Source organism: Pan troglodytes, chromosome 6 (assembly GCF_028858775.2).
Source record: "Pan troglodytes isolate AG18354 chromosome 6, NHGRI_mPanTro3-v2.0_pri, whole genome shotgun sequence".
NCBI lineage: Eukaryota > Metazoa > Chordata > Mammalia > Primates > Hominidae > Pan > Pan troglodytes.
The window spans coordinates 29001005-29028343 of NC_072404.2; the positions used below are offsets into that span (position 1 = coordinate 29001005).

At 40.5% G+C, this 27339-nt stretch overlaps 1 protein-coding gene and 1 long non-coding RNA gene across 7 annotated transcripts; one reads left to right on the forward strand and one right to left on the reverse strand.

Moving 5' to 3' along the window:
* Positions 1-588: 588 nt before the first annotated feature.
* Positions 589-6108, reverse strand: LOC134810415 (uncharacterized). Its single transcript, XR_010158359.1, has 2 exons — positions 5972-6108; positions 589-945 (listed from the first exon to the last, which is right to left on the reverse strand). It is a non-coding gene; the product is annotated as an uncharacterized LOC134810415 (long non-coding RNA).
* On the forward strand, positions 6099-25508 carry NUP42 (nucleoporin 42). Of its 6 annotated transcripts, none has more exons than XM_016957163.4 (8): positions 6421-6659; positions 9539-9767; positions 11529-11623; positions 20322-20398; positions 21160-21246; positions 21653-21727; positions 23955-24039; positions 24670-25508. In XM_016957163.4, exons 1-8 carry the CDS (start codon positions 6539-6541, stop codon positions 25245-25247), a joined length of 1347 nt encoding a protein of 448 aa, XP_016812652.3. In that variant the 5' UTR covers positions 6421-6538; the 3' UTR covers positions 25248-25508. The 6 variants fall into 6 exon arrangements, with proteins under 6 accessions (XP_063670193.1, XP_527687.5, XP_063670194.1 ...); XM_054687430.2 differs by having other exon boundaries at positions 6429-6942; XM_063814123.1 differs by lacking the exon at positions 21653-21727 and having other exon boundaries at positions 6099-6942.
* Positions 25509-27339: the final 1831 nt, after the last annotated feature.

The window sequence follows — 27339 nt, forward strand, 5'->3', positions numbered from 1 at the left end:
AAAAAGGAATTAGGAAAAACATAATGATAGGTATATTTCTATTTGTGTAGGGTTTTTTAATGTACAGCTTTATTGAGATATAATTCACATACCATACAATTCACCATTTAAAGTATACTATTCAGGCCAGGCACAGTGGCTCACGCCTGTAATCCCAGCACTTTGGGAGGCCAAGGTGGGTAGATCATTTGAGGTCAGCAGTTCAAGGCCACCCTGGCCAACATGATGAGACCCCGTCTCTACTAAAAATAGAAAAATTAGCCAGGCCTGGTGGTGTGCACTTGTAATCCCAGCTATTCAGGAGACTGAGGCAGGAGGATTGCTTGAACCTGACAGGCAGAGGTTGCAGTGAGCCGAGATCAAGCCACTGCACCCCAGCCTGGGCAACAGAGCAAGACTAAAAAAAAAAAAAAAATGTATTATTCAGTGGTTTTTAATATATCCACAGAGTTATGCAACCATCACCAGAATTTTAGAACATTTTCATCACCCCAAAAAGAAACCTTGTACTGATTAGCAATGGTTCCCTATTTCCCCCAACGCCCCTGTATTTCCTAGGGCTACCATAACAAACTACTGCAAACTTGGTGGCTTTAAAGAACAGAAATTTATTCTCTCACAATTCAGGAAGTCAGCACTCCTAAATCAAGGTGTCAGCAGGGTTAGTTCCTTCTGGAGGGTCTGCAGCAGAAACCACACATGCCTCTCCCCTAGCTTCTGGTGGTTGCCAGCAATCCTCAGCATTCTTTGGCTTGTAGCTGCAGCACTTCAGTCTCTGTCTCTGTCTTCGCATGGGCTTTTTCCCTGTGTGTCTCTGTATCTTCACATGGTGTTCTTATAAGGACAACATGGGAGCCAGACACAGTGGCTCAGGGCGGTAATTTCAACACTTTGGGAGGTGGAGGCAGTAGGATCACTTGAGGCTAGGAGTTCAAGACCCTGTCTCTACAAAAAAAATAAAAAGCAGGTGTGGTATATACCTGCAGTTCTAGCTACTCAGAAGGCTGAGGTGGGAGTATCACTTGAGCCCAGGAGTTCAAGGATGTAGTGAGCTATGATTGTGCCACTGCACTCCAGCCTGGGTGACAGACTGAGACCCTGTCTCATTAAAAAAAAAAAAAAAAAAAAAAAGCTGGGCGCTGTGGCTCACGCCTGTAATCCCAGCACTTTGGGAGGCCGAGGCGGGTGGATTACCTGAGGTCAGGAGTTTGAGACCAGCCTGGACAACATGCCAAAACCCCGTCTCTACTAAAAATACAAAAATTAGCCAGGTATGGTGGTGTGCACCTGTAGTCCCAGCTACTCAGGAGGCTGAGGTAGGAGAATTGCTTGAACCTGGGAGGCAGAGGTTGCAGTGAGCTGAGATTGCGCCACTTCATTCCAGCCTGGGTGACAGAGCGAGACACCTTCTCAAAAAAAGCAAAATACAAACAAAAAAAGGACAACATAGGGCCCGCAATCCAGTATGACCTTATTTTAATTACACCTGTAAAGACCCCATTTCCAAACGAGGACACATTCTGAGCTTCTGGATAGACATGAATTTGGGGAGATGCTGTTCAACACAGAAAACCTCCCAAACACCATAGCCCTAGGCAACCACTAATCTACTTTCTGTCTCTAGATTTGATTATTCTGAACATTTGTAGTAGGGTTTTCAATTTTGCACTCTATTGAAAAATGTGGCTAGTTTAATTTTTTGAGAGTGAAATATCCATTTATGATATTACAATATAGCTATATAATTTGACAATCTCCTATGTAGAATATACAGTACCTGTCTGAGATATTTTAAGTACACCAGCATTTCCTTTTAGGCTATGTCAATTGACTAGAACACACTATAGTAAATACATACACAGGTTTGATGTGGATTATAATGAAGTGGTTTTTTTCCTTAGTAATCTGTATCATAATTCCCAATTAGTGTCTTTTTCTGCCTTGGAAATTTCTACAGAATTGTCAATATCAGGATAGTGGGTAAAAGTACACTCACCATACTGACAAGCACATTTTCTATTTTGTTCCCCAAAACTCCCTGTCCTGTAAAGTGCTCTGCTTGCTTTTTAGTAGACATTTGATAAGTTAATGTTATATCCTTTGCAATGATATTATTTTGATGACAAAGTAAGTCTATGCTTTCAAAAATCACAATTCGGTCAGAAAAGTTTAGCATCTTAAAAAAATTGTTGCTATTTGAAAAAAACAAAACAAAACATATACTTGTGACTTTGTGGCCCAGCTGGCAAAAACTTGACATATCATCCCATGAAAATTTTGAGTCATGAATTATTTTGACATGACAATATTGCTAACAAAATCAAAATGAGCCGTTTAATAAACAATTATTCCACCAAGCAGTCTATATTCCTTTTGCCATATATACTGTTAACAGCAAAAATTTTGGATTTGCTACATATGCATGGGTAAAGGAGGTATTTAGACGAAATTTTGCTTTCTAAGGTTATACCAAAGACTTGAGAAAATCCAATTTACTCCCACATGGCACCAAACCAGCTCTCACTGAGAGTCATTATTTGGACTCTTAAGTCCAAATAATCTGTTCTTTGAATGAAAGGACATTTTACAGGTGGCATCATTCGGCGTTTGATAAATCCTTCCTTTAAATATCCTCCTCCCTCTCTACAGTTGCCTCAAAAGACTTCAAAAAGCTTGAATCCACTTTTATCTTTCTAACCTTCCTCCTTCCCAAGATGATTCACACTACTTTAGAAAAAATAAAAATTTTATTTAAAAAAGTCTGTGCTGGGAAATTGTTTGAAATGTTGCCCTTATTAACTAGAAATCTTTTTACTCTCCAGAGCTTTACGCCCTCTCTCATAACAGATTTAAAATGGGGTTCAAGATCTAGTTTGAATCTTATAGAAATTCCCTCAGACTTTATCTTCTAACCTTCTTTAATTTGTTCCCACTATCTGCGTTTTCCAAGAGTACTTTATTTCTATAATTGTTCTTTTATATAGTATGCCATTCTTGTTTCATGTTATCCTCTCTGACGTTATTTTAGTTTCTTTAAATTTTAAAAATATTTTAGTGTTTTTGTTTCCTCTAACTTCTTTTTCTGTTTCTTTGCTTTGCTCTTTCCTGTTGGCATCTGCCTTCAAATGTCTAGTCCCTGACTGTGCATTTGGATTTAAATGAGACATCTGAAAATTGATAATTCAGGGGTACAAGGGTGAGCTTAATCAATGAACTTCATTATATGATGAGGAGATGGCCAACTATTTTTGTTGCTGGTCCATAAGAGATCCATAGGTATTTTTCTGGGATGTTTGACTCACCATTCAATAAGCATAAGCCCTCTCTGTACCTGATGTCCTAGAATCTGAAGTGTCTCTCATTCCTTTTTATTGGGGAGGAATCCTATCTCCTATCAAGTCGAGACAGTTGCCTCATCCAATTGCAAGGGGAGGCAGCAGTATTTTTCCTCTGCCATCTTGAAGAAATCAGAAGTTTCCTTCCTGTAACCCCACCCTCCTGATTTCCACCTATATATACCCATCACCAAACCGATCACTACCAAGTCCTGCAAGCCCTAGGCTCTCATTGTCTCACACACACTCCACCTAGACAGTCTCAACCGGCATGCTGGCCTTGCCCCTCTCTACCTTCACCAAGCACTGGGCTTACCCTCACTTAAGTTTCAGTCACCACTGGTATTATTTTAGGTATTTGATCCCAGCAAAGTCCTTACACATGCTGACATGTGCAGGAATGAGAAGTCAGCGGCTACAAAGCAATACTGGTTAACACAAGGTGGTAATAAAATAAATATACTAAGGTTAATGAAAGCCAAGTTTCTTGTTATCAATGGAGTTAAAAATAGAGGAAAATAAAATGAATCATGTGATTTTGGATTGAAATTGGAGATTATCAGTGTGAACTCAAGTTTTTTTCTTTTTTTCATAGTCTTTGACATAGAAGGCATAATAGTTTTAATATATAAAATATAGAAATGTTTGATGTAAATGTTCGTGTTTGTTTATACATATGTATTTCCCAGCAATGTTCATGACAGCAAAGACATCCCAGTAGCAATAAGCACATTAAAGCTCAGATCTTGGTTTCTAAGCAGCACCAAAAGGACCCCTGGAGAAATAACTGATTTCAGGACTGGAGTAGAGAATGTAAAAGTGAGCCTGGAACATCTCTGCACCAGAAAGTAAAAAAGTGCTCAAGTAATCATGGGGAATTTTTTTTTCTCCTTTTTCGAATGTGCAAAGGAGCTTAAAGGGGGTCCCATTGGCCAAATTGGAGATGATCTGAGCATCAAAATAAATAATGATAGTAATGGATTATAACCCATTGAATAACATTGGAAATCATGAGTCCATACTGATATGAATAAATAAGTGAATGAGCTAAAAGTTGGATGAACAATCAGATTTTTATATACTTTCAAAGTACCTCCCCACAAAATTCTTATTAATAACAAAAAGGAAAAGAATAACTTTATGGTAGAGCAGCTTGGCAGACACCACCTTAAGCAAGTAATCCATTGAGCATTACAGGTAACAGGACAAACTGAAATTGTGCACAACCTGCAATGTGAAAACCGCAGCATCACTTCTGTGATAATCCTGACAAAGATGCATAATCTGAATCTAATCAAGAGAAAACATCAAACAGACCTGCACTAAGGAACTTCTACAGTATAAGCAGCCTGTAGTCTTTAATAGTGTCAAGGTCATGAAAAGGAAAAACAAAAAATCTTCCAAATTGAAGGAGACACAAGAAATATGACTAAGCAACAATGATTCCGAACTGAACCCTTTTCCTCTAAAGGACAATATTGGGACATTTGGCAAAACATAAATGGAGTCTAAGGATTAGAGAGTAGTAGTGCATCAGTATCAATGTCCTAATTTTGTTGGCTGTGTTGTGGTTATGTAGAATGCCCTGGTTTGTTTGTAGAAAATATACAATAAGTATTTGGATCATGGGGCATTAGGTCTGCAACATAGTCTCAAATGGTTCAGGAAAAAAGTTCTTTGTACTGTTATTTGTAACTTTTCCATAAATTTGTTTCAAAATAAATGAATTGCATTGATTAAAGAAAATAAAAAACTAGTTTGGACAAGTAGTTCCCGTCCTGTAGATTCTGCTGTCTTCAAAATCCAAACAAATTACATGAGCAAGAATGATGGCTCACTCCCAGCTCAATAATCCTAAAACCACCAGCACAAACCTGTAATCCAACAAAGTCAGATCTATTGACTTATTGCAATCAAGAAGACTGCACACCAGAGGAGCTGTGGGGTGTCTCACCGTACAAAATAAAAGGTAGTTATTGTATGTTTTGGCGGGGAGAGTGAAGTTTAGGTGAAATTTAAATGAAATCTCAAAGCATAGCTGTGTGTAAAGGCATTAACATCAGGTCTGGACGAGAATTGAATGTAGGGCATGTTTCCTTGGAAACTGCAAAGTTAAGAAAATACAGAGTGTTTTCAGAACCGTTTATCTGAAGCTCTACACCTGGATAGAAATTGAGGCTGCTTCTCTGCGTCAAAGAGACTTAGAGCCTCCAGGCAAGGATGGGACTTTTCACTCGTTCTGATATAATTTCAAATAGCAACGTTTATGTGGACTTGAAAGAACAAGGTTTCGGCCAGACGCGGTGGCTCACACCTGTAATCCCAGCACTTTGGGAGGCGGACGCGGGCGGATCACGAGGTCAGAAAATAGAGACCATCCTGACTAACACGGTGAAACCGTCTCTACTAAAAATACAAAAAAATTAGCCGGGCGTGGTGGCGGGCACCTGTAGTCCCAGCTACTCGGGAGGCTGAGGCAGGAGAATGGCATGAACCTTGGAGGCAGAGCTTGCAGTGAACCAAGATCGCGCCACTGTACTCCAGCCTGGGCGACAGAGCGAGACTCCGTCTCAAAAAAAAAAAAAAAAAAAGAAATAACAAGGTTTCTCAGTGTGTAGTAAGAATGTACTACTCACTCAAAGGGGTAATACTTTTCCGTTGCAGCATGTCCTAAAAGAAACATTGTTTCCTCTTAACGTCGTCTGGCTTTATTTGACTCTGTTATCCATCCAGATGAAAGGCTAGGCAGTTTGTTACTTTCTCAGCCCAAGCTAAGTTTTACCGTCTCAGCAAGAACGACTCAGTCTCTCAAATCATAGCTAATTCTCCTCTGAGGGCCTTGCTGAAGTTCTGCGTTTGCTTGCTCCGCTTTCCTCTCATTTTGGACCTCCAGCCTTCCTGTAGTCCGAGGCCCTGCACCGGGGTCAAACGCGCCTCCGGTCTTCCCGTAACCGTTCAAGCATCCCTCCTTCCCAGGACACACTCAAAGCGTCAGAGCGGTCCGCTCTTCTCAAGTCCTATTGGCTCAAGTCCATGCGCTCATGGCACTGCCGGGTGAGAGGCGGAAAAAGGCCTTCCCCGGCGCGAGAAGATGACGTCACAGTAGCCCGGCCGGGCGCCGAGGTTGCCTTAGGGCTCTGTGCCCAGTAACAGGCATCGAAAGGTGCCGACTGAAGACGCCCTCCGTCAGCGACGCCGTCGCAATGGCCATTTGTCAATTCTTCCTTCAAGGCCGGTGCCGCTTTGGAGATCGGTGCTGGAACGAACATCCCGGTGCTAGGGGTGCAGGAGGAGGACGGCAGCAACCGCAGCAGCAGCCTTCAGGTGACTCTCCTCTGAATCCTCCGCGGTAACCGAGCCGGGAAGGGCCCGCCGGCGGGGACCGGGCGTCCTGCGTGTGTCCCGCTGCTGGTGACCCCAACGTGCCCGCGTCGCGGCCTTGCCGGCCCTACTGGGCCCTGCACAACGTTTTTAAACCGAGGATTTTATCTACATATTATTCATGTGGTCCGTTTTTATTGAGCTTCTGAGGACCTGGGTTTGGGCCTGGATGCTTGTGCGAAACTGAGTTTTTAAATCGGAAGTACCTATCGAAACTACCTTGTAGGTAAATGCCGGAATTGAATATAATTTTTACTAAGTTGTTTTTTCGAGGGTGAGGCTAGCAGCTTGGGTCAGAATCAGAACTTCATTTTGGAGAAGTCGTGGACTTCTTTGAAAAAATCTAATAAAACCGGCCGGGCGGTGGCTCACGCCTGTAATCCCAGCACTTTGGGAGGCCGAGGCGGGCGGATCACGAGGTCAGGAGTTCGAGACCAGCCTGACCAACATAGTGAAACACCGTGTTTACTAAAAATACCAAAAACAAAAAAATAGCCGGGCGTGGTGGCGCGCGCCTGTAATCCCAGCTACTCATGAGGCTGAGGCAGGAGAATCGCTTGAACCCGGGAGGTGGAGGTTGCAGTGGGCCGAGATCGCGCCACTGCACTCCAGCCTGGGCGACAGAGGGAGACTATCAAAAAAAAAAAAAAAAAAAAAGAAAGAAAGAAAGAAAAGAAAAAAAGAAAATCTAATAAAACCTATAGAGCCATACCGTAATAAAACCTATAGAGCCATACCGCAAAAATGCACCTGCTCATAAATTGGGGGTGAAATTGGGAATGTGGGACGCCCAGTTAAGGGCTATCCGGGAGGTGAGGAAAGGAGATGTGGGGGCCACGTTGATCTAGTCCCTGGGCCTAGATCATTGTCAAAGCTTTTTATCTTCAAGGAAAGGAGAGATTAGACATGAAACCTTAGAACAACACAAGATTTTTAAAGATCGGGTTAATAATTCGGTGCTGTCTCCCTTCCTTCTCCTCCTTTAGGGCTATTCATCTGACCTTTATTTTTTTATTTTATTTTGAGACGGAGTCTTGTTCTCTCAGTCAGGCGGCTCACTGCGACCTCCGCCTCCCAGGCTCAAGCGATTCTTATGCCTCAGTCTCCCGAGTAGCTGGGATTACGAGTGCCCGCCACCATGCCCTTGATAATTTTTGTATTTTTAGTAGAGACAGGGTTTTGCCATTTTGGCCATACCGGTCTCGAACTCGTGACCTAAGGTGATACTCCCGCTTCCGTCTTTCAAAGTGCTGGGATTACAGGCGTGAGCGACCGCGGCGGGCCTCATCTAACCTTTAAACCTTGTATTGCGTGATGGTTTCACGTCTGATCCCACTTCAGGGAAGACAGCCCTTTTACTTCCTCCACAATTAATCTAGTGAAATATTTCAGACCGAAAATTAGGACTCAGGTCTGATGAATGTGAGTGTAAACAAAATTTGGCAGACAAATTGTATTTAGCTCCCAGAAACAAATGAATGTTTCTGGAATTATAAGTATGAAGACCAAAAGCAATTTAAAAAAAAAAAAAAAAAAAAGGAGGAAGTGAGTTTCTTCAGTTGTATCATCCCCCAGTGAATTTGGAACTTTAGAAGAAGAAGATACCATTAACTTCTACTTGAGGGATCTGGTCTAGCAGTCTCCACTTTTTTTTTTCTTTTTTAGGGTAGTTTAGAGTTGCAGGATGAACTTTCACAACTGGGCATGTGTGTCATTCTAACTGTTAATATATTTAATGGCTTATCTCTTAATTCATTCAGAAACAAGATGAATTACCTTAATCTTGGCCCCAACTAGGAAGTGATGAGTAAATGAGATTGCTAAAATGATTTTAAAAAACAAAACAAAACCAATATATAAAGAGAGGAGAGAATCTTTTTGGCTCATTTTGATATTTATGAAATATTGGAAAGCTCGTAGAGGAACTACATGCATTCTGTACACATGTAAATACCATATATAATCTCTCTGTGAAAATAGGTGTGTAGGTGTTTGCCCAGAGAAAAGACTGCATCAAACAGACTTAAGCATCTGTACAAAAACAGAGGGTAGAATGTAATCTTTTATATTCGAGAAACTTTAATTCAATGTCCATTTTTCAGCCTTTACTACAGTATAGGGCCTGGTGGGGGAGCAAAGAATGATAAAAACACAAGTTTTTATCCTGAAGGAGTTTATGATTTATGATGCATGCCTTCTGTCAACTTAACTATCAAGCAGTTGTTCATTTAATAAGCTTTGTCAGCTGAATTTAGTAATATATCACTATTTTTCTATATTATTTTCTTCTCAATCTCAAACAAAAATGCAATTGGCCACTATGATTTGTTGATATTACAACCTAACTACTGTATATAAATAAAAAATGAAGAGATTGTCATTTAAAATGAGTTTAAATGTAGTGCTTGTTGAATCTTTCTATATTGTCTAGACATACTAAGATATAATGAAGATTTTTGAGATTTTAAAGAACAGTTGCTGGGCACAGTAGCTCATGCCTATAATTCCAGCACTTTGGGAGGCTGAGGCAGGTGGATCTCTTGAGCCCAGGAGTTTGAGACCAGCCCGGGCAATATGGCAAGACCTTATCTCTACAAAAAGTACAAAAATTAGCCAGACATGGTGGTTTGCGCCTGTGGTCCCAGCTACTCAGGAGGCTGAGGTGGGAGGATCGATTGAGCTTAGGAGGTTGAGGTTACAGTGAGCCAAGATCATGCCACTGTACTCCACCCTGGGCAAAAGAGTGAGACGCTATCTCAATTAAAAAGAAAATAGAAAGAAAAGTTGCTAGTAAAATTATTTTGTTTTATTGTTTATTTTAGGTAATAATAGACGTGGATGGAATACAACTAGCCAGAGATATTCCAATGTCATCCAGCCATCCAGTTTCTCCAAATCCACACCATGGGGGGGCAGCAGAGATCAAGAAAAGCCATATTTCAGTTCTTTTGATTCTGGAGCTTCAACTAACAGGAAGGAAGGCTTTGGATTGTCTGAGAACCCATTTGCTTCACTTAGTCCTGATGAGCAGAAAGATGAAAAGAAACTTCTGTAAGTGAAAGTTTTCAGGAAAATTACTATCCATTTGCTTATGTTTTTTCACCTACAATCTTTGTTGTTTTCTCTTTTTTTGTAACATCTTTTCACAATACAATATTTTCTTTAAAAAAAGAAATAATGCATTATTTTTAAATCAGAGTAGCAAAAAGAAGAAAAATCACCCACAATCCTATCACTCATAGATAGCCACTCTTTTGCTGTGTATTACTCTAGATTTTATTTCACTTAAAAATATATCATCTTTCTATAATAGTAGAGTGCCTTCCTAGGGGTAATTACGCTTTTTCCACTTTGTGTTGATAACACTATATTGTGAATATCTTTCTAAGATTAGTCCTGCTTAAGTTCATTCTAACTTACAAGTCCTTTACAAAGTATGATGTAATTTAGAACAACTTGTGAACTTGGAGGTCATTATACCATCTCATTTATTTATTTATTTATTTTGAGACGGAGTCTTGCTCTGTTGCCCAGGCTAGAGTGCAGTGGTACAATCTCGGCTCGCTGCAGCCTCTGCCTTCTGGGCTCAAGCCATTCTTCTGCCTCAGCCTCCCAAGTAGCTGGGATTACAGGCGCCTGCCACCAAGCCAGCTAATTTTTTGTGTTTTTAGTAGAGATAGGGTTTCACCATGTTGGCCAGGCTGGTCTTGAACTCTTGACCTCAAGTGATCTGCCTGCCTCAGCCTCCCAAAGTGCTGGGATTATAGGCATAAGCCACCATACCCAGCCACATATCTTATTTCTTTCTAAAACTTTTACTTGGATTATCCTATTCAAACTGATCTCATTTGATTTCCTACATTTATTATGGAGTAGATACATGACATTTCTTGAGAATATTTATGGTAAAATTTATGGCTGGTGTCAAAACAGTGCTTGGCTATCTGTAATGTTCTCTCAACTCATGGTGACTAGGATGGAATTTAAATGTAATTGGTTAGTCTTTTACTTATCCTAATTAAATCAGAACCAGTTGTAGACATGTTGAGTCATATACCATATACAACCGATTTTTTTTTTAAGTAAATGAACAAACAAAACCTTCCTTTCTGCATTTGTTGCAATTCTAAATTTAATACAGTTTTCTCTGTGATAATTCTCCTTTTATTGACATAGTCTAAGTAGGGAGAAACTTTAATTTAGAGCCGAATCTACCCACGGCATTACCACAGATTAGTTGTATGGATGTGGGTCTGTTTCCCCTGTTGCAAAATGTGAGAATTAGATTAAATGATCTCTGAAGTCCTATAACCCACTTTTAAAATATTATGATTCTGTATCACGTAAGTGGTACTTTGTTCTTCCCAGTTAAATGATTATTGATGTTTGTGATAATTAACAAAGATTAAAGTTAGTATTTTAGATTTTAATTCCTAAAAAAAGTATGGTATCTATGATAGTATTTATGTAATTACTATCATAACCAATGTTACATATCATACCAATGATACCACATGATATGGTTACATATCATAACCAATGTTATGTATTAACATTGGTTAATGGGTCAGTGTATTGGAAAGCCAAACTCATTAACTTCTCTGACATTATGATACTATTTGTAACCATGAAATATAGTTCACACTTCTATAAACTTGTGCTTTAAAGAACACTCTTCAGAAAATATAATGGAAAAGTATTTACTAGAATTTAAATTTTCAGTTGTGGAAAATCATTAACAATAAATTTTACCAAGCAGCTAAGAAAATCCTTTACTCTTTTTTTTTTTTTTTTTTTTTCTCTTTTTTGCAGGGAAGGAATTGTAAAAGATATGGAGGTTTGGGAATCATCAGGGCAGTGGATGTTTTCTGTTTATTCACCAGTGAAAAAGAAACCTAATATTTCAGGTAACTGAAAAATTGTGCATTTTTAAAGTATGTTCTAAAACTATTATTTTCTAAAACCAAAAGAATGCCAAATACAGAAATCAACTACCAACTTAGCTACAACTAGGAGAGTTTGGGCATTGTTTAAAGTATTCGAGTATTCTAGCCAAACTTCATAATTTAGAGATTAAGGTTGGAGAATATAGTCTTTTAAGACATATAGTTCTTGGGAGAAAACATTTAAATAAAGCCCAGGAAGAGACTCTACGTTCTTGATTCCCTGTATGTACAGCTTTGGAACCTCTTAGCTTCCTGTTGTGAATAGAAGAGTCATCCTGCCTGTCATTAAGGCCTTGGCTGCCTGGTTCTGTTCTTTCTTCCCTGTCTTTCCTTCTAAGAATAGTTGTGTTGAGACCTGTTCTGGAGATAATGTTTAAATGTGAGGAGGCTTAGCTGGGCTACAGGGATAGCAATTTTTTTTTTTTTTTTTTTTTTGAGACGGAGTTTCACTCTTGTCCTCCAGGCTGGAGTGCAGTGACGCGATCTCGGCTCACTGTGACCTCTGCCTCCCAGGTTCAAGTGATTCTCCTGCCTCAGCCTCCCGAGTAGCTGGGATTACAGTTGCCCGCCACCACACCTGGCTAATTTTTGTGTTTTTCTAGAGATGGGGTTTTACCATGTTGGCCAGTCTAGTCTAGAACTCCTGACCTCAGGTGATCCGCCCGCCACAGGCTCCTAAAGTGCTGGGATTATAGGCGTGAACCACCACACCTGGCCTGGAATAGCATTTGCTTTAGAATATTCTCTGTCTCTCTCTCTCTCTCTGGCCTGGAATAGCATTTGCTTTAGAATATTCTCTCTTTTTTTATTTTTTATTTTTTATTTTATTTTTGTCCATAGTCCCTAAGCCCTTTCTGGGCTGAAACCTAGACCACCGGGCTTTCCCAAGCCCACTCTGGGTGTTCCTGGGCCTCCGTCCTTTTGAGGAAACAGTGGGTACCTTGCAAATGGGAGCTCTTGCAATCAATATCGCAGAACCTTGGGATCTTTCCTCTGTCTCAGTTCTAGTTGCTCACTTTCTGTGAGCATTTGCATTACAACGCTTCTTATTTATTCACTTGTCCATTTAACAAATATTTACTGAATTTCTTTTGTGCTAAGTGCTAGGAATATAGTGATGAGCAAGACAGACAAGATCCCTTCCTTATGAATCTTACATTCTTGAGGGAGGAAAACAATAAGTGATGCAAATAAACTAAGATAATTTCAGATAATGATATTTTCTATAAAGAAACAACAAAGTATTAAGCCCTTAATCAGCTTAAGTATTAGTACTTGAGTATTAATCCATTCCAAATTGAACCTAATGCCTGTTGCCCTAAAGCAGTGGTTCTTAAAATGTGGATTCCTGAATATAGTTGTCAGATAAACTATGGGACATCCGGTTAAATTTAAATTTCAGATAAACAGTGTTTTTAGTATGTGTACATGCCATGTAATATTTGGGGCACATTTATACTAAAAAAAGTATTTATTGTATATCTGAAATTCAAATTTAACTGGGCATCCTGTATTTTTATTTGCTAAGTCTGGCAACTTTATCCCTGAGGCCCTTTTAGGAGTTGCCTGAGTTCAAAAATATTTTCTGATAATACTAAGTGATTAATTGCCATTTTTCACTGTGTTGACATTTGCACTGTTGGTGCAGCAGCATTGAGGAGTAGAACTACTTGTATCTTAGCAAGAATCAAGGCAGAGGCAATAAATTACTAGTAGATGTCACAATAAAAAAATGTTTAATGCCATTTGAACTTAAGAACTTCCTTTATGAAGAGATAAAAATTATTAATTTTGTTAACCCTTGACCCTGAGTACGCACCTTTTTAGTATTCTGTGTGACAAAATGGGAAGCACACACAAAGTGTGTCTGCCCCATGCCCAAGTGTGATGAACAATCTTGTGTAATTGTTCAAGTTGGACTGAGCTAGCCACTTTTTTCAAAGACAATATTTATTTGAAAGGAATGACAACTATGGTTATTTAGAAGAAAACAGTTGATAGTGTTTATTGCCAATGAAAAAAATTAAAACTTTCAAGCAAAAATTGAAATTACGGAAAACTTTGTCATCGTGAGCATGATGGCTTCTCAGCACTTAAAATCTCTTCTGATTAAATGGATGGCAACATTCACAAATGTGAGGGCCACACGCAGCAGCTCATGCCTGTCATCCCAGTGCTTTGGGAGGCTGCGGTGGGAGAATGGCTTGAAGCCAGGGGTTTGAGACTACCCTGGACAATATAGCAAGACCTTGTCTCTACAAAAAATACAAAAATTAGCCTGAGTATGATGGCATATGCCAAGACTCTTAGCTACTCTGGAGGCTGAGGTGGGGGGATCACTTGAGTTCAAGAGTTCAAAGTTATGGTGAGCTCTGATGGTGCCACCACACTCCAGCCTGGGTGACAGAGCGAGACCCTGTCTCTTTAAAAAAATTTTTTGGCTGTGCACGGTGGCTCACACCTGTAATCCCAGCACTTTGGGAGGCCGAGGTGGGTGGATCATGAGGTCAGGAGATGGAGACCATCCTGGCTAACACGGTGAAACCCCGTCTCTACTAAAAAATACAAAAAATTAGCCAGACGTGGTGGTATGCGCCCGTAGTCCTAGCTACTTGGGAGGCTGAGGCAGGAGAATGGCATGAACCTGGGAGGCGGAGCTTGCAGTGAGCCAAGATTGTGCCACTGCACTCCAGCCTGGGTGACAGAGCGAGACTCTGTCTCAAAAAAAAAAAAAAAATTTTTTTTTTGATGTTGTATAATAACATGCCAATGTTTAGAAGTTCTGCATAACTCAGTGAACTGGCATTTTTCAAATGACTTATATGTGATATTACAAAATTATGCGTGGCTGAAAGTCCATTCTACATGCATGATAAACCAGTGAATGTTAATATAATGCCACAAAAAGTTCATTAGTATGGCTTGAGTCTATGTTATAGTTAACCTTTAAAAAACTACCACTTGTCAAGTTTTGGTGTAGTATCAAAGAAAAATGTCCACAGTTATTTGAAAAAGCCATTTAAGTCTTCCTTTTCCAATACGTGTCTGTGTGAATGCCCATTTTCTTCATACACTTCAGTCAGAACAACATATTGCAACAGAATGAATGCAGAAGCATATATAAGAATCCAGCAGTCTTCTATTAAGCCAAACATTAAGAGATGTATAAACATAAAGCAAAGCTATTCATCTTACTAAATTTTCATTTTTTGTTTTGGAAAATAGCTTTTTCATTTATGTAGATAAGTAATTGTTTTCTTACTTTTAAATGAATTAATACTAAGTTTCTCAGTTTTCATTTCAAATGTGGTAATTATCAATGTAAGTAACCCATGTAAACAAACATTCTTTGGGGTCCTTAATGATTTTTAAGAATGTAAAGGAGTACTGAGACCAAAAGTTTGAGTACTTCTGTCCTTAGGCATCCATTGTATTAATAAATTAACTTTTTCCATGCAGCTATAATAGAATGATACTACTTTTGTCAATTTTGGCTTTTGTTGCCATTGCTTTTGGTGTTTTAGACATGAAGTCCTTGCCCATACATATGTAACAAACCTGCACATTGTGCTCATGTACCCTAAAACTTAAAGTATAATAAAAAATAAAAATAAAAAATAAAAAAAAAGAATGATACTACTTTTGCCCCATTTTGCAAGACTTGAGAAAATTATCACTCAAATCATTTTCTGTGTTCTGTGGTTTAGATGAGGAATTCTGGTTGAGCACAGCTGGAAGGAATAGGCAATTAGGGGAACAATATTTCTTTAGATAGAGTGGTTATCTATTCCTGGGAGACACTATTGGAAATGAGTCCTGAATAAAGAGAGGGTATCAGTTATGGGAAGATTTGGGGAAAACATTCCTGGCAGTAGGACTAGCTATTGCAAAGGCCCTGAGGTAAGAACAAGGTTGGCAGTGTTTACAGACTAGTGGGGCCTGAATTACTGGAGGAGAGTAAACAAGGGAAAGTAATATGACAGTAAGGCCAGAGATAGCCAGGGGCCAGATCATGTTGGGCCTAATTGCACTGGGCAGGCAGCCATGAAGAACTTTAAGCAAAAGAGGGACGTGATCTGATTAGAAAAAGCTAACTCAGCATGCTGTGTGAGGGGGGAAAAAGGTCTGTTGGGAGCCGTGGCAAAAGTAGAGATAGGGAGACAAGTTAGAAGACATTGCTGCTTGTGACTAGAGTTCATAGCAGTGAAGACAGAATTGGTCATATTTGGGTTCTCTGTTGGAGCTTGAACTGGCAGGATGCTGATTAATTAGATATAGGGAAAGAGAAATCCAAGGTGATTCCTAGGGTTTTTTGGCCTGAGAGGTAAGTAAAGATGGGGAAGACAAGTCATTAGAAGGAATCCAGGGAAACATTTAGTCTTTCCTTTATTCTGAAGCAGGTGTCCTTGGAGTTAATAATAACTGGATTACAAGGAATTCTTGGTAGAAAATATCTCGAACATTTTTTGCCTTTCTTAGTAAGTTTGCCCAATTATAAAAGTTAGAGCTTTTGGGCCAGATGTGGTGGCTCATGCTTGTAATCCTAGCACTTTGGGAGGCTGAGGCAGGTGGATCACTTGAGCCCAAGAATTTGAGACCAACCTGGGCAACTTGGTGAAACCCTGTCTCTACCAGGGTGTGGTGGCACATTCCTATAGTCCCAGCTACTCAGGAGGTTGAGATGGGAGGATCACTTGAGCCTAGGAAGTCAAGGCGGCAGTGAGCCACTGCACTCCAGCCTGGGTGACAGGAATGAGACTGTGTCTCAAAAATAAAAAACAAGTTACAGCTTTTGCTTTAGAAAACTTGGAAAGTACAGAAATATATAAATAAAATAAAAATAACCTGATATCACAGAGGTAACTACTACATTTTAGTATATTTCTTTTGAAACATATACACACACAAACATATTTCTTGTTTATGTATACAATTGACCCTTGAACAACATAAAGTTTAGCGGCACTGATCCTCTGTGCAGTCAAAAATCCACGTATAAGCTTTGACTCCCCAAAAGCTTAACTACTAATAACGTACTGTAAGAGAAAAGAAAATGTTAAGAAAATCATAACGGATCAGGCGCAGTGGCTCATGCCTGTAATCTCGGCACTTTGGGAGGCTGAGGCGGGTGGATCACAAGGTCAGGAGTTCGAGACCAGCCTGGCCAATGTGGTGAAACCCCGTCTCTACTAAAAATACAAAAAAAATTAGCCGGGCTTGGTGGTGCGTGCCTGTAATCCCAACTACTGGGGAGGCTGAGGCAGGAGAATTGCCTGAACCCAGGAGGCAGAGGTTGCAGTAAGCCGAGATCACGCCACTGCACTCCAGCCTGGGCAACAGAGCAAGACTTCATCTCAAAAAAAAAAAAAAAGAAAGAAAAAGAAAATCATAAGGATAAGAAAATATATTGACCATTCACATAGTGGAAGTGGATCATCATAAAAGTCTTCATCCTTATTGTCTTTATGTTGAGTAGCAGAGGGATACGTGGGTGTGGTCTTGCTGTCTCAGGAGTGGCAGAGGCGGAAGAAAATCCCTGTACAAGTGGCCCCTGTACAAGTGGACCCTGTACAGCTGTGTGTACAGTTGACCTTTGAACAGAACTGCAAGGGTCCACTTGTACAGGGATGTATAAGTTGTTCTATGTGTGTATATATGTATACCTATGTGTCCGGAATGGGTGGGTTCTTGGTCTCACTGACTTCAAGAATGAAGCCGCGGACCCTCGTGGTGAGTGTTACAGTTCTTAAAGGCAGCGTGTCCGGAGTTTGTTCCTTCTGATGTTCAGATGTGTTCGGAGTTTATTCCTTCTGGTGGGGTCCGTGGTCTCGCTGGCTCAGGAGTGAAGCTGCAGACCTTCGCTGTGAGTGTTACGGCTCTTAAGGTGGCGCATCTGGAGTTGTTTGTTCCTCCCGGTGGGTTCGTGGTCTCGCTGGCTTCAGGAGTGAGGCTGAAGACCTTCGTGGTGAGTGTTACAGCTCATAAAGGCAGTGTGGACCCAAAGAGTGAGCAACAGCAAGATTTATTGCAAACAGCGAAAGAACGAAGCTTCCACAGTGTGGAAGAGGACCTGAGTGGGTTGCCACTGCTGGCTCGGGCAGCCTGCTTTTATTCTCTTATCTGGCCCCACCCACATCGTGCTGATTGGTTCATTTTACAGAGAGCCAAGTGGTCTGTTTTGACAGGGTGCTGATTGGTGCGTTTACAATCCCTGAGCTAGACACAAAGGTTCTCCAAGTCCCCACTAGATTAGCTAGATACAGAGTGTGGACACAAAGGTTCTCCAAGTCCCAACCAGAGTAGCTAGATACAGTGTTGATTGGTGTATTTACAAACCCTGACCTACACACAGGGTGCTGATTGGTGTGTTTACAAACCTTGAGCTAGACACAGAGTGCTGATTGGTGTATTTACAGTCCCCTAGCTAGACAGAAAGGTTCTCCAAGTCCCCACCAGACTCAGGAGCCCAGCTGGCCTCACCCAGTGGATTCCACACCAGGGCCACAGGTGGAGCTGCCCGCCAGTCCCGTGGTGTGTGCCCACACTCCTCAGCCCTTGGGTGGTCGATGGGACTGGGTGCCGGTGGAGCAGGGGGCGGCGCTCCTCGTGGAGGCTCAGGCTGCTCAGGAGCACACGGAGGTGAGGGGGAGGCTCAGGCATGGCGGGCTGCAGGTCCGGAGCCCTGCCCCGCAGGGAGGCAGCTAAGACCCGGCAAGAAATCCAGCGCAGCGCCGGTGGGCCGGCACTGCTGAGGACCCAGCACACCCTCCGCAGCCGCTGGCCCGGGTGCTAAGCTTCTCATTGCCCGGCAGGGCCAGCCGGCAGCTCTGAGTGTGGGGACCACCAAGCCCACGCCCACTTGGAACTCCAGCTGGCCAGCAAGCGCCCTGGGTAGCTCTGGTCGCCACTCGCGCCTCTCCCTCCACACCTCCCTGCAAGCTGAGGGAGCCAGCTCCGGCCTTGGCCAGCCCAGAAAGGGGCTCCCACAGTGCAGCGGTGGGCTGAAGGTCTCCTCAAGTGCCACCAAAGTGGGACCCCAGGTAGAGGAGGTACCCAGAGCGAGTGACGGCTGTGAGGGCTGCCAGCATGCTGTCACCTCTCACCTATACATATATATGTATACATATATATATTAAGGATCATAATCTAGTTTTTCTTTGTTTTTTGTTTTGTTTTGTTTTTTTGAGACAGAGTTTCGCTCTTGTTGCCCAGGCTGGAGTGCAGTGGCGCCATCTCAGCTCACTACAGCCTCGGCTGGCCTTCCGGGTTCAAGCGATTCTCCAGCCTCAGTCTCCCGAGTAGCTCGGATTATAGGCATATGCCACCACGCCTAGCTAATTTTTGTATTTTTAGTAGAAACAGGGTTTCGCCATGTTGGCCAGGCTGGTCTTGAACTTCTGGCCTCAGGTGATCCACCGGCCTTGGTCTCCCAAAGTGCTGGGACTACAGGCGTGAGCCACCGCGCCCGGCTGTAATCCAGTTTTTTTTGTTTTTGCTTTTGTTTTTGTTTTTGTTTTTGTTTTTTTTGAGACGGAGTCTCGCTTTGTTGCCCAGGCTGGAGTGCAGTGGCGCAGTCTTGGCTCACTGCAGCCTCTGCCTCCCAGATTCAAGCAATTCTCCTGCCTCAGCCTCCCGAGTAGCTGGGATTACAGGCTCATGCCACCACACCCGGCTAATTTTTTGTATTTTTAGTAGAGAGGGGGTTTCACCATGTTAGCCAGGATGGTCTGAATTTCCTGACCTCGTGATCCATCCGCCTCAGCCTCCCAAAGTGCTGCAACTACAGGCATGAGCCACCGTGCCCGGCCCTAGTTTTATATTCTAATTTTTGCTTTCAGTTTGTCTCTGGTACTAAAAATATTAGAATGAACACCCTTATACATAGCAACCTTTGTTTACATATATAACTATTTCCCAAGGTTAAATCCTATAAATTGTATTATAAGTCACAGGATATGAATGTTTTTCAGGCTTGTGATGCTTATTAACAATTATCCCTCCCAGAAAACTTGTACCATTTTAATTCCCTTAACGGTAATTTAGGAAATGATACATTTCACCACATTTGGAACAACAGTAAATACCAGCTTTTAAAATTTCTGCCAGTCTGATAAGTAAAGCATTTTATCTCTATTTTAAGTTGCATTTAACTTTATTTCATTTATTTACTATTTGATTTTTTGTGTGTGTGAATTGCCTGTTCATTATCTTTGCCCAAATACATTTACTTTTCTCATTTATTTGTAAGAGCTATTTATACATTAGGGCATTAGTTCTTCTCTTGTCATATATGTTAAAATTGCAATTTTCCTAGTGTACCATTTGCCTTGTAATTTTGCTTAGTATAGTTTCTGGCAGAATTTTTTAAATAAAAGTTTGAATATAAATGTAGTCAAATCTTTCTCCTGTGTTTGTTGTTCATTCTACGCCACTTATCTTTAGAAAATCTTCCCCATTTAAAGATCAGAATAACCAACTATATTTTACTGTAATTTTACACTTTATTAAACATTAAGTAGAGTGTAGGCTTTAAGTTTCTTCCTTATGATTATGAAAATTTTCTAATCAGCATTAGATATTTTCTTGTTTAGCACCTCTAGCTTTACTATCAAAATTATTGGCATTTATTTTAAAGATTCCGATTGATTCCTCACTTCAGGTTTTACAGACATTTCACCAGAGGAATTGAGGCTTGAATACCATAACTTCTTAACCAGCAATAACTTACAGAGTTATGTAAGTTTGTTTCCTATTAATCTACTGCAATAACAGATGAGCTGTTAATTACTGCTTTCTTTATCGTGGCTTGTGTTTTGGCAAAACCGATGAGGTCTATGATCTTTTTTCAGGAGTAGGCTATTTTTCTTTTCTATATTATTTTCATTGAATTTGGTTGGTTATTAAAATGATAATATATTTTTACTTTAATAATTAGGAATATTACTATTTTTATTACAAATTACCCAACAGTCAATCCCAGAAATGAAACCCTTTTATCATTTGACAGATATTTATTGAACATCTGTTAGGTACCAATCCAGTGATGAATGCTAGAAAAACAAAAATAAGATACAGTCTGTAATACAGATTAACATCCTCATATATCAAATATCAAAAAAAATTTAAAATCTTGACTAGAATAAGTTGAGTACCTGAAGGAAGCAGTTTAAATGCTGTATTTTTCTGTTTCTACAGTCATGATCATGCATTTCAACTAGTACATGTATTCACCGCCCATCCAAATATAACTAACTACGTGCTGCCAGGTACTTGTGATACTAACCAGATGATACAAGGAGTTGAACAGGGAGAGGGAACTGGAGCTGGAATATCTTTGACAAATAGGCCAAGTCAATGCAAATTTTGCAAGTCATGGGCCATAAAACTGTTACATAAACCTTTTGTGATTTTGGCAAAGAAGTATGTGAAGTTTTTATTGAAGAAACTAACTTAAACATACAATATTGAACTGTTATTTTTCTGTCTTCCGTTTTCAGCTAAATTCTGTCCAACATTTAATAAATCAATGGAGGAACAGGGTAAATGAACTGAAAAGTCTAAATATATCAACTAAAGTAGCTTTGGTGAGTATGGGAGAGTTTTCTTGAGGGAAGTGTCTTACCTATTGCTTTTTTGCAGAGGATATTTTACTTTAGATTTGGAAAGCAAAACAAAAACTTTCTATCAAGAATTATGATACACACATTCCCAAAATAGCATCACTTAAGAGTCAGGGTCTTGAAATAGTTTTCTCTGTGTTCCTTGGTCAGAAAAGCAGAAATAGTTATGCTTTTTAAAAGCTTTTTAGGGTAAAGTTTTTAACTTTGGTAGTGCTAGTTTTGAAAATGGCAAACTATTACATAAGTTTAAGTATTTAAGGTTATCTGTATGTAAAAAGAAATTACTTTGAACAGTTATATGAATGCACATTTAGAATGTAATGTATCGTTTTGTGACTGAAGAACACAGTATGTTCCTTGTCTTAAACAGAAATGCCTTTGGAAGATATATACCCACCTGTCTCCAAAGATCTATGGTCCCGACTGTGGCAAGTTCATTATCTTTGTAAATAAAGTTATGATGTTTCTACACCCATTAAAAAGTTCTTAAGAATTTTATTTTAAAATAAGATATTCACATTTATAATTTTAATATTTCCAATTTCTCAGATGGTTTCTACTCTGTATAAGGATATGAGAGTAATATCTCCCTACACTTAGTGAATGGTTGACAGTCCCAACACCCCACCCCTTTCTTAAATATGTGCTTCCTGAATAACTAGACTCTTGTGCAAGCTAATTTCTTTCATCTTTTAGTTCTTGTAATGCTATTTGAATTTAGTGGGACCTCTTGGAAGTAGTCTGTCCTTGTGTGAGAGGTGGCCCACCATCACCATGGATGAGAGCTGATGGAGAAAGGATAACTGAGTCCAAAGAACTGTGGAACTTCCCTCAGGGCTGGAAGGTCCCTGCTCCTTGCTAACTGCCCAGGGCCCCTCCATAGGTTAGGATGTGGGACAACCCACCCATAGCTGACTTAACATGTATCAGGAGTTCATGCCTTCTTTATACTGAATGGTAACCCATTGTATGGATATAATTTGTTTATCATCTGCCTGTTAATGAATATTACACTGAGGGAGAGAAACCAGACCAAAAAAAAAAAAAAAAAAAATAGTGTAGACCATGTGATTCCATTTGTGTGAAACTCTGGAAAAGACAAGTCTCATTTGTAGTGATAGAAAGCAGACAGAGTGGTTGCCAGGGACCAGGAGTAAGAATGCTTTTGAGGGCTGGGTGCAGTGGCTCACGCCTGTAATCCCAGCACTTTGGGAGGCTGAGGCAGGCGGATCACAAGGTCAGGAGTTTAAGACCAGCCTGACCAACATGGTGAAACCCGGTCTCTACTAAAAATACAAAAATTAGCCAGGCATGGTGGCGCACACCTGTAATCCTAACTACTCAGGAGGCTGAGGCAGGAGAATCATTTGAACCCAGGAGAGGTTGCAGTCTCAAAAACAAAAGCATTCTTTTTTTTTTTTTTTTTTTTTTTTTTTTTTGAGGCAGAGTCTCACTCTGTCGCCCAGGCTGGAGTGCAGTGGTGCCATCTCAGCTCACTGCAAGCTCCGCCTCCCGGGTTCACGCCATTCTCCTGCCTCAGTCTCCCGAATAGCTGGGACTACAGGCACCCACCACCACACCCAGCTTTTTTGTATTTTTAGTAGAGACGGGGTTTCACCGTGTTAGCCAGGATGGTCTCAATCTTCTGACCTCATGATCCGCCTGCCTCAGCCTCCCAAAGTGCTGGGATTACAGGCGTGAGCCACCACACTGGCCAAAGAATGCTTTTGAGACTTCCAAATGAAAGAAATCGCTTATGTTTGCTTTGGATGATTAAGAAAGTCTTCTTGAAAGGAAGGAGCAAATACAAAGTTCCTTGAAAGTAGGATTAAGATTTCAGTAAGCAGAGATGAAAGACATTTCTAGAGCACAGAACAGCAAGAACATAAAGTACTTTCAGGGAATGGGAAATGTTTAATGGATTTTTAGTCATAAGCTTTTAATTATATAATAGTGGATCTACTTCATTTCGAGTATTAGACTGGGTATTCTATAAAGGTCCTTTTTACCTAATATCTAGATTTCTTGATAAATGCAGATCTACCCTTATAGACACTGAAAAAAATTTAAAAATATTTTTCTGATTATAATATCTGCTCATTGTAGAAATTTAGAAAGTATAAAAAAGCATAAATAAAATTTAAATCACCTGTAATTTATCAGCCAGAGATAATCACTGTTAACTTACTAATGTACATTTTTTATGCATATTCATATTACTAGTTGTGATTATACTGTTTATACAGTATTATATCTTATCCTTTTCAACATCATATTATGGGCATTTTCCATGTTAAGCATTTAACTTTGCCTTTTTTAATGCACTTTTTTCTTCTCTTTTCTTTTTTTGAGTCAGAGTCTTACTTTGTCATCCAGGCTTTCCCAGGCTCAAGTGATCCTCCCACCTCAGGCTCCCAAATAGCTGGGACCACTGGCTAATTTTTTGTAGAGATGGGGGTCTCGCTGTGTTGCTGAGGCTGGTCCCAGACTCATAGGCTCAAGCCCTTCACCCTCCTCAGCCTCCCAAAGTGCTAGGATTACAGGTGTGAGCCACCACACCCAGCCTTTAATGCACATTTTAAAAACTTGAATTTGTCCATAAAGTGTATAGAAAAGATACTGGAGCACTATTCATCAAGCACTTTATTATTTGCACACTTTTTTTTTTTCAGCTCTCTGATGTAAAGGATGGAGTAAATCAAGCAGCACCTGCATTTGGATTTGGCAGTAGTCAAGCAGCAACATTTATGTCGCCAGGTAAGTGATAAAGTAATGCAGGACTTCACTGATTTAGAAAAATTAGATTTTATAGGTTTCAAATTACAAGCCTGAATCGCCATTTTAAATTACCTTCGTAAATTCTACAACCTTCCATCATAGAGCCTCAAAGCATTTGACTCATTAGACATTTGTGAAAGGGAGGCCAGATTGGGCATGTTCTTTGAAAGACACTTAAGCTTTAGAAGTACATTTTAGGAATGAGTTTTCAGGAGTTTCGTAGAAGTACATAGCTATGATAGCAGTACCTTTGAGAACTTTCTTGTCACTGTGTATAACAGCATAGCATTGTCCTCAGGTAGCAGCTCTGGTGAGGTAAGTAGAAACCAAAGTGAAAGTCTATTCCCTAGTCCCTGTGGTTTCTCCTTGGGTGAAGGTCGATCAAGGTGAAAATGGGATTGTTAGCAGAAAAGACAGGCAGCAGGCTTTAGTGGGTATTTCTAGCCTCTCATTTTTACTTTTCTCATCTCGTCCTTCCAGTAAGCTTCTCAACACTGAAACATGACATAAATAAGAAAAAAAGATAGGGGGAGGAAATAATTGTGACATTTTTCTGACTGTAATAGATTTTTTTTTGGTTTTTGTTGTTGTTGTTGTTGTTGTTTGTAGGCTTTCCAGTCAATAACAGCAGCAGTGATAATGCTCAGAACTTTAGTTTTAAAACAAACTCTGGATTTGCCGCTGCCTCTTCTGGAAGCCCTGCTGGTTTTGGGAGTTCCCCAGCATTTGGAGCTGCAGCCTCTACCAGTTCAGGTATCTCTACTTCTGCTCCAGCTTTTGGATTTGGGAAGCCTGAAGTCACATCGGCTGCATCATTTTCATTCAAAAGCCCTGCAGCTTCCAGTTTTGGATCACCTGGATTTTCAGGACTTCCAGCTTCCTTGGCAACAGGTCCTGTCAGAGCTCCAGTGGCCCCAGCCTTTGGAGGTGGCAGTTCTGTGGCTGGTTTTGGTAGTCCGGGCTCACATTCTCACACTGCTTTTTCTAAGCCATCCAGTGACACTTTTGGAAATAGCAGCATATCCACTTCTCTGTCAGCCTCAAGCAGCATCATTGCAACAGATAATGTGTTATTCACACCCAGAGATAAACTAACAGTAGAAGAACTGGAACAATTTCAATCCAAGAAATTTACTCTGGGAAAAATTCCATTAAAGCCTCCACCTCTGGAACTTCTAAATTTTTAAAAGGGTAATTTTAAATACAAAAAAGAATGATGTTTAAAATTGCTTTGAGTGATTCATATAGAGATGTATATATGCATACATGTATATATTCATAAGGAATATAAGCTTCCATTAATAGTGATTTTAAATTTGATTTTTTTCTTAACTCTAAATATTTAAGTAAAAAGTAACAAAAACTCTGCAAGCAAGGGAATTTTTTTGTACTGTAATTTTGAATGGAACTGAAAAATTGTGCACGAATAAAGTACTTTTCTCATGCCATACCACTTTACTGTCTCACCATTTAAAGTTTTAAACTTTTTTTTTTAGGAAGGAGATAATTTCTGTAATTATTAGGGGGAACATGCTCAAATATTTAGCCTACTTTTAGAATAAACATTAGTAGCATGACTTCATGTTCAGGATTCTCTCAAAGAGATAAATCAGTTTGTAAAGAGTGACAAGCTTTTATTTTTAGAACCATAGGGGCATTTCCCCCCCCATAAGTTTGGTTCCCTCTCAACTTTGGCGGTCTCGTGGACCACCATTTGAGTTTTCTTCAACAATCTTAGGCTGCTTTTTATTTTGGACTCACTTTTATAGAATTCTATTTATTCATCACATTAGTCTGTCAAATGGATGAGTTGTAAGAAAAACAAATTGTGATCTCATGTGAATAAATAATGTGTGTAGTGGGGTCAGGATTCACCAGTTTCTGTTTCTAGATCTTCTCAGGCATGGCCAGGTACAGTAGCTCACACCTGTAATCCCAGCACTTTGGGAGGCTGAAGCGGGCAGATCACTTGAGGTCAGGAGAGTTCAAGACCAGCCTGGCCAACATGGTGAAACCCTATCTCTACTAAAAATACAAAAAATAAGCTGGGTGTGGTGGCGGGCACCTGTAATCCCAGCTACTCAGGTGGCTGAGGCAGGAGAATCACTTGAACCCAGGAGGCAGAGGTTGCAGTGAGCTGAGATCACGCCACTGCCCTCCAGCCTGGGTGACAGAGCGATACTCCATCCCCTTTCCTGCCCTCCCCCAACAAAAAAAGAATTATTGTGCATGTTTGGATCTCCCTGTGTCCTCAGATTGAGGGAGTAAGATTTATATTTTACATATGGATGATCCAAGAAACTAAATGCCTGTCACGAGTTGAAGCAGGTATATCAGACTTCTGCGCTTTCTCAGGCCTCAAAAATTGCATAGCTAGCACTGCCAGAGCAGTTACTAACACGGTTCTGGCATTCAGCTGATTTTTCTAAGTGAATATAAAACCTTACATAATAAAAGATACGCACTCCAAATGATTTTAACGTATGCAAAGGATTCAGTCCTCAAAAGACCTGCATTCTCCATTACACTTTTGTTGTTGTTGTTGTTGTTGTTGTTGAGACGGAGTCTCACTCTGTCGCCCAGGCTGGAGTGCAGTGGCGCGATCTCGGCTCACTGCAAGCTCCGCCTCCTGGGTTCACGCCATTCTCCTGCCTCAGCCTCCTGAGTAGCTGGGACTACAGGCGCCCACCACCATGCCCGGCTAATTTTTTTGGATTTTTAGTAGAGACGGGGTTTCACCATGTTAGCCAGGATGGTCTTGATCTCCTGACCTCATGATCCGCTTGCCTCAGCCTCCCAGAGTTCTGGGATTACAGGCGTGAGCCACCATGCCTGGCTCCATTACACTTTTTGAGGAGCTGCATGACTCATCTGACAGTTCTGGAACCCCAGTGTTTGGTACAGAATCTATACTATAACCAGGGGATACATATTTGAAACCATGCTGGTGTAGAGATGGTAAATAGAGCATAAGTTCCTTTAGAAGGAGCAAGATTAAAACAAAAAGAGCATAAATTCCTTCTTTGGTCTCAAGCTCTACAGACTTTCCAGTATTCGAACTAATACTTGAATCCTAGAATTTTCCTGGCCCCCCTGGGATGAGCCCTACACTACCTCTAAATTGCATACAAGCTCCCTGAGGTCTCAGTTGAACTTCCCAGTGTCCTGGAAGATCTCAGAAAATCCTAGTTAAAAGCCCATTGTTTCCAACTGTGCCTGATTATAGGAATCACCTGGGGTGTTAAATAATATATCCAGATAACATATCCAAATTACAGG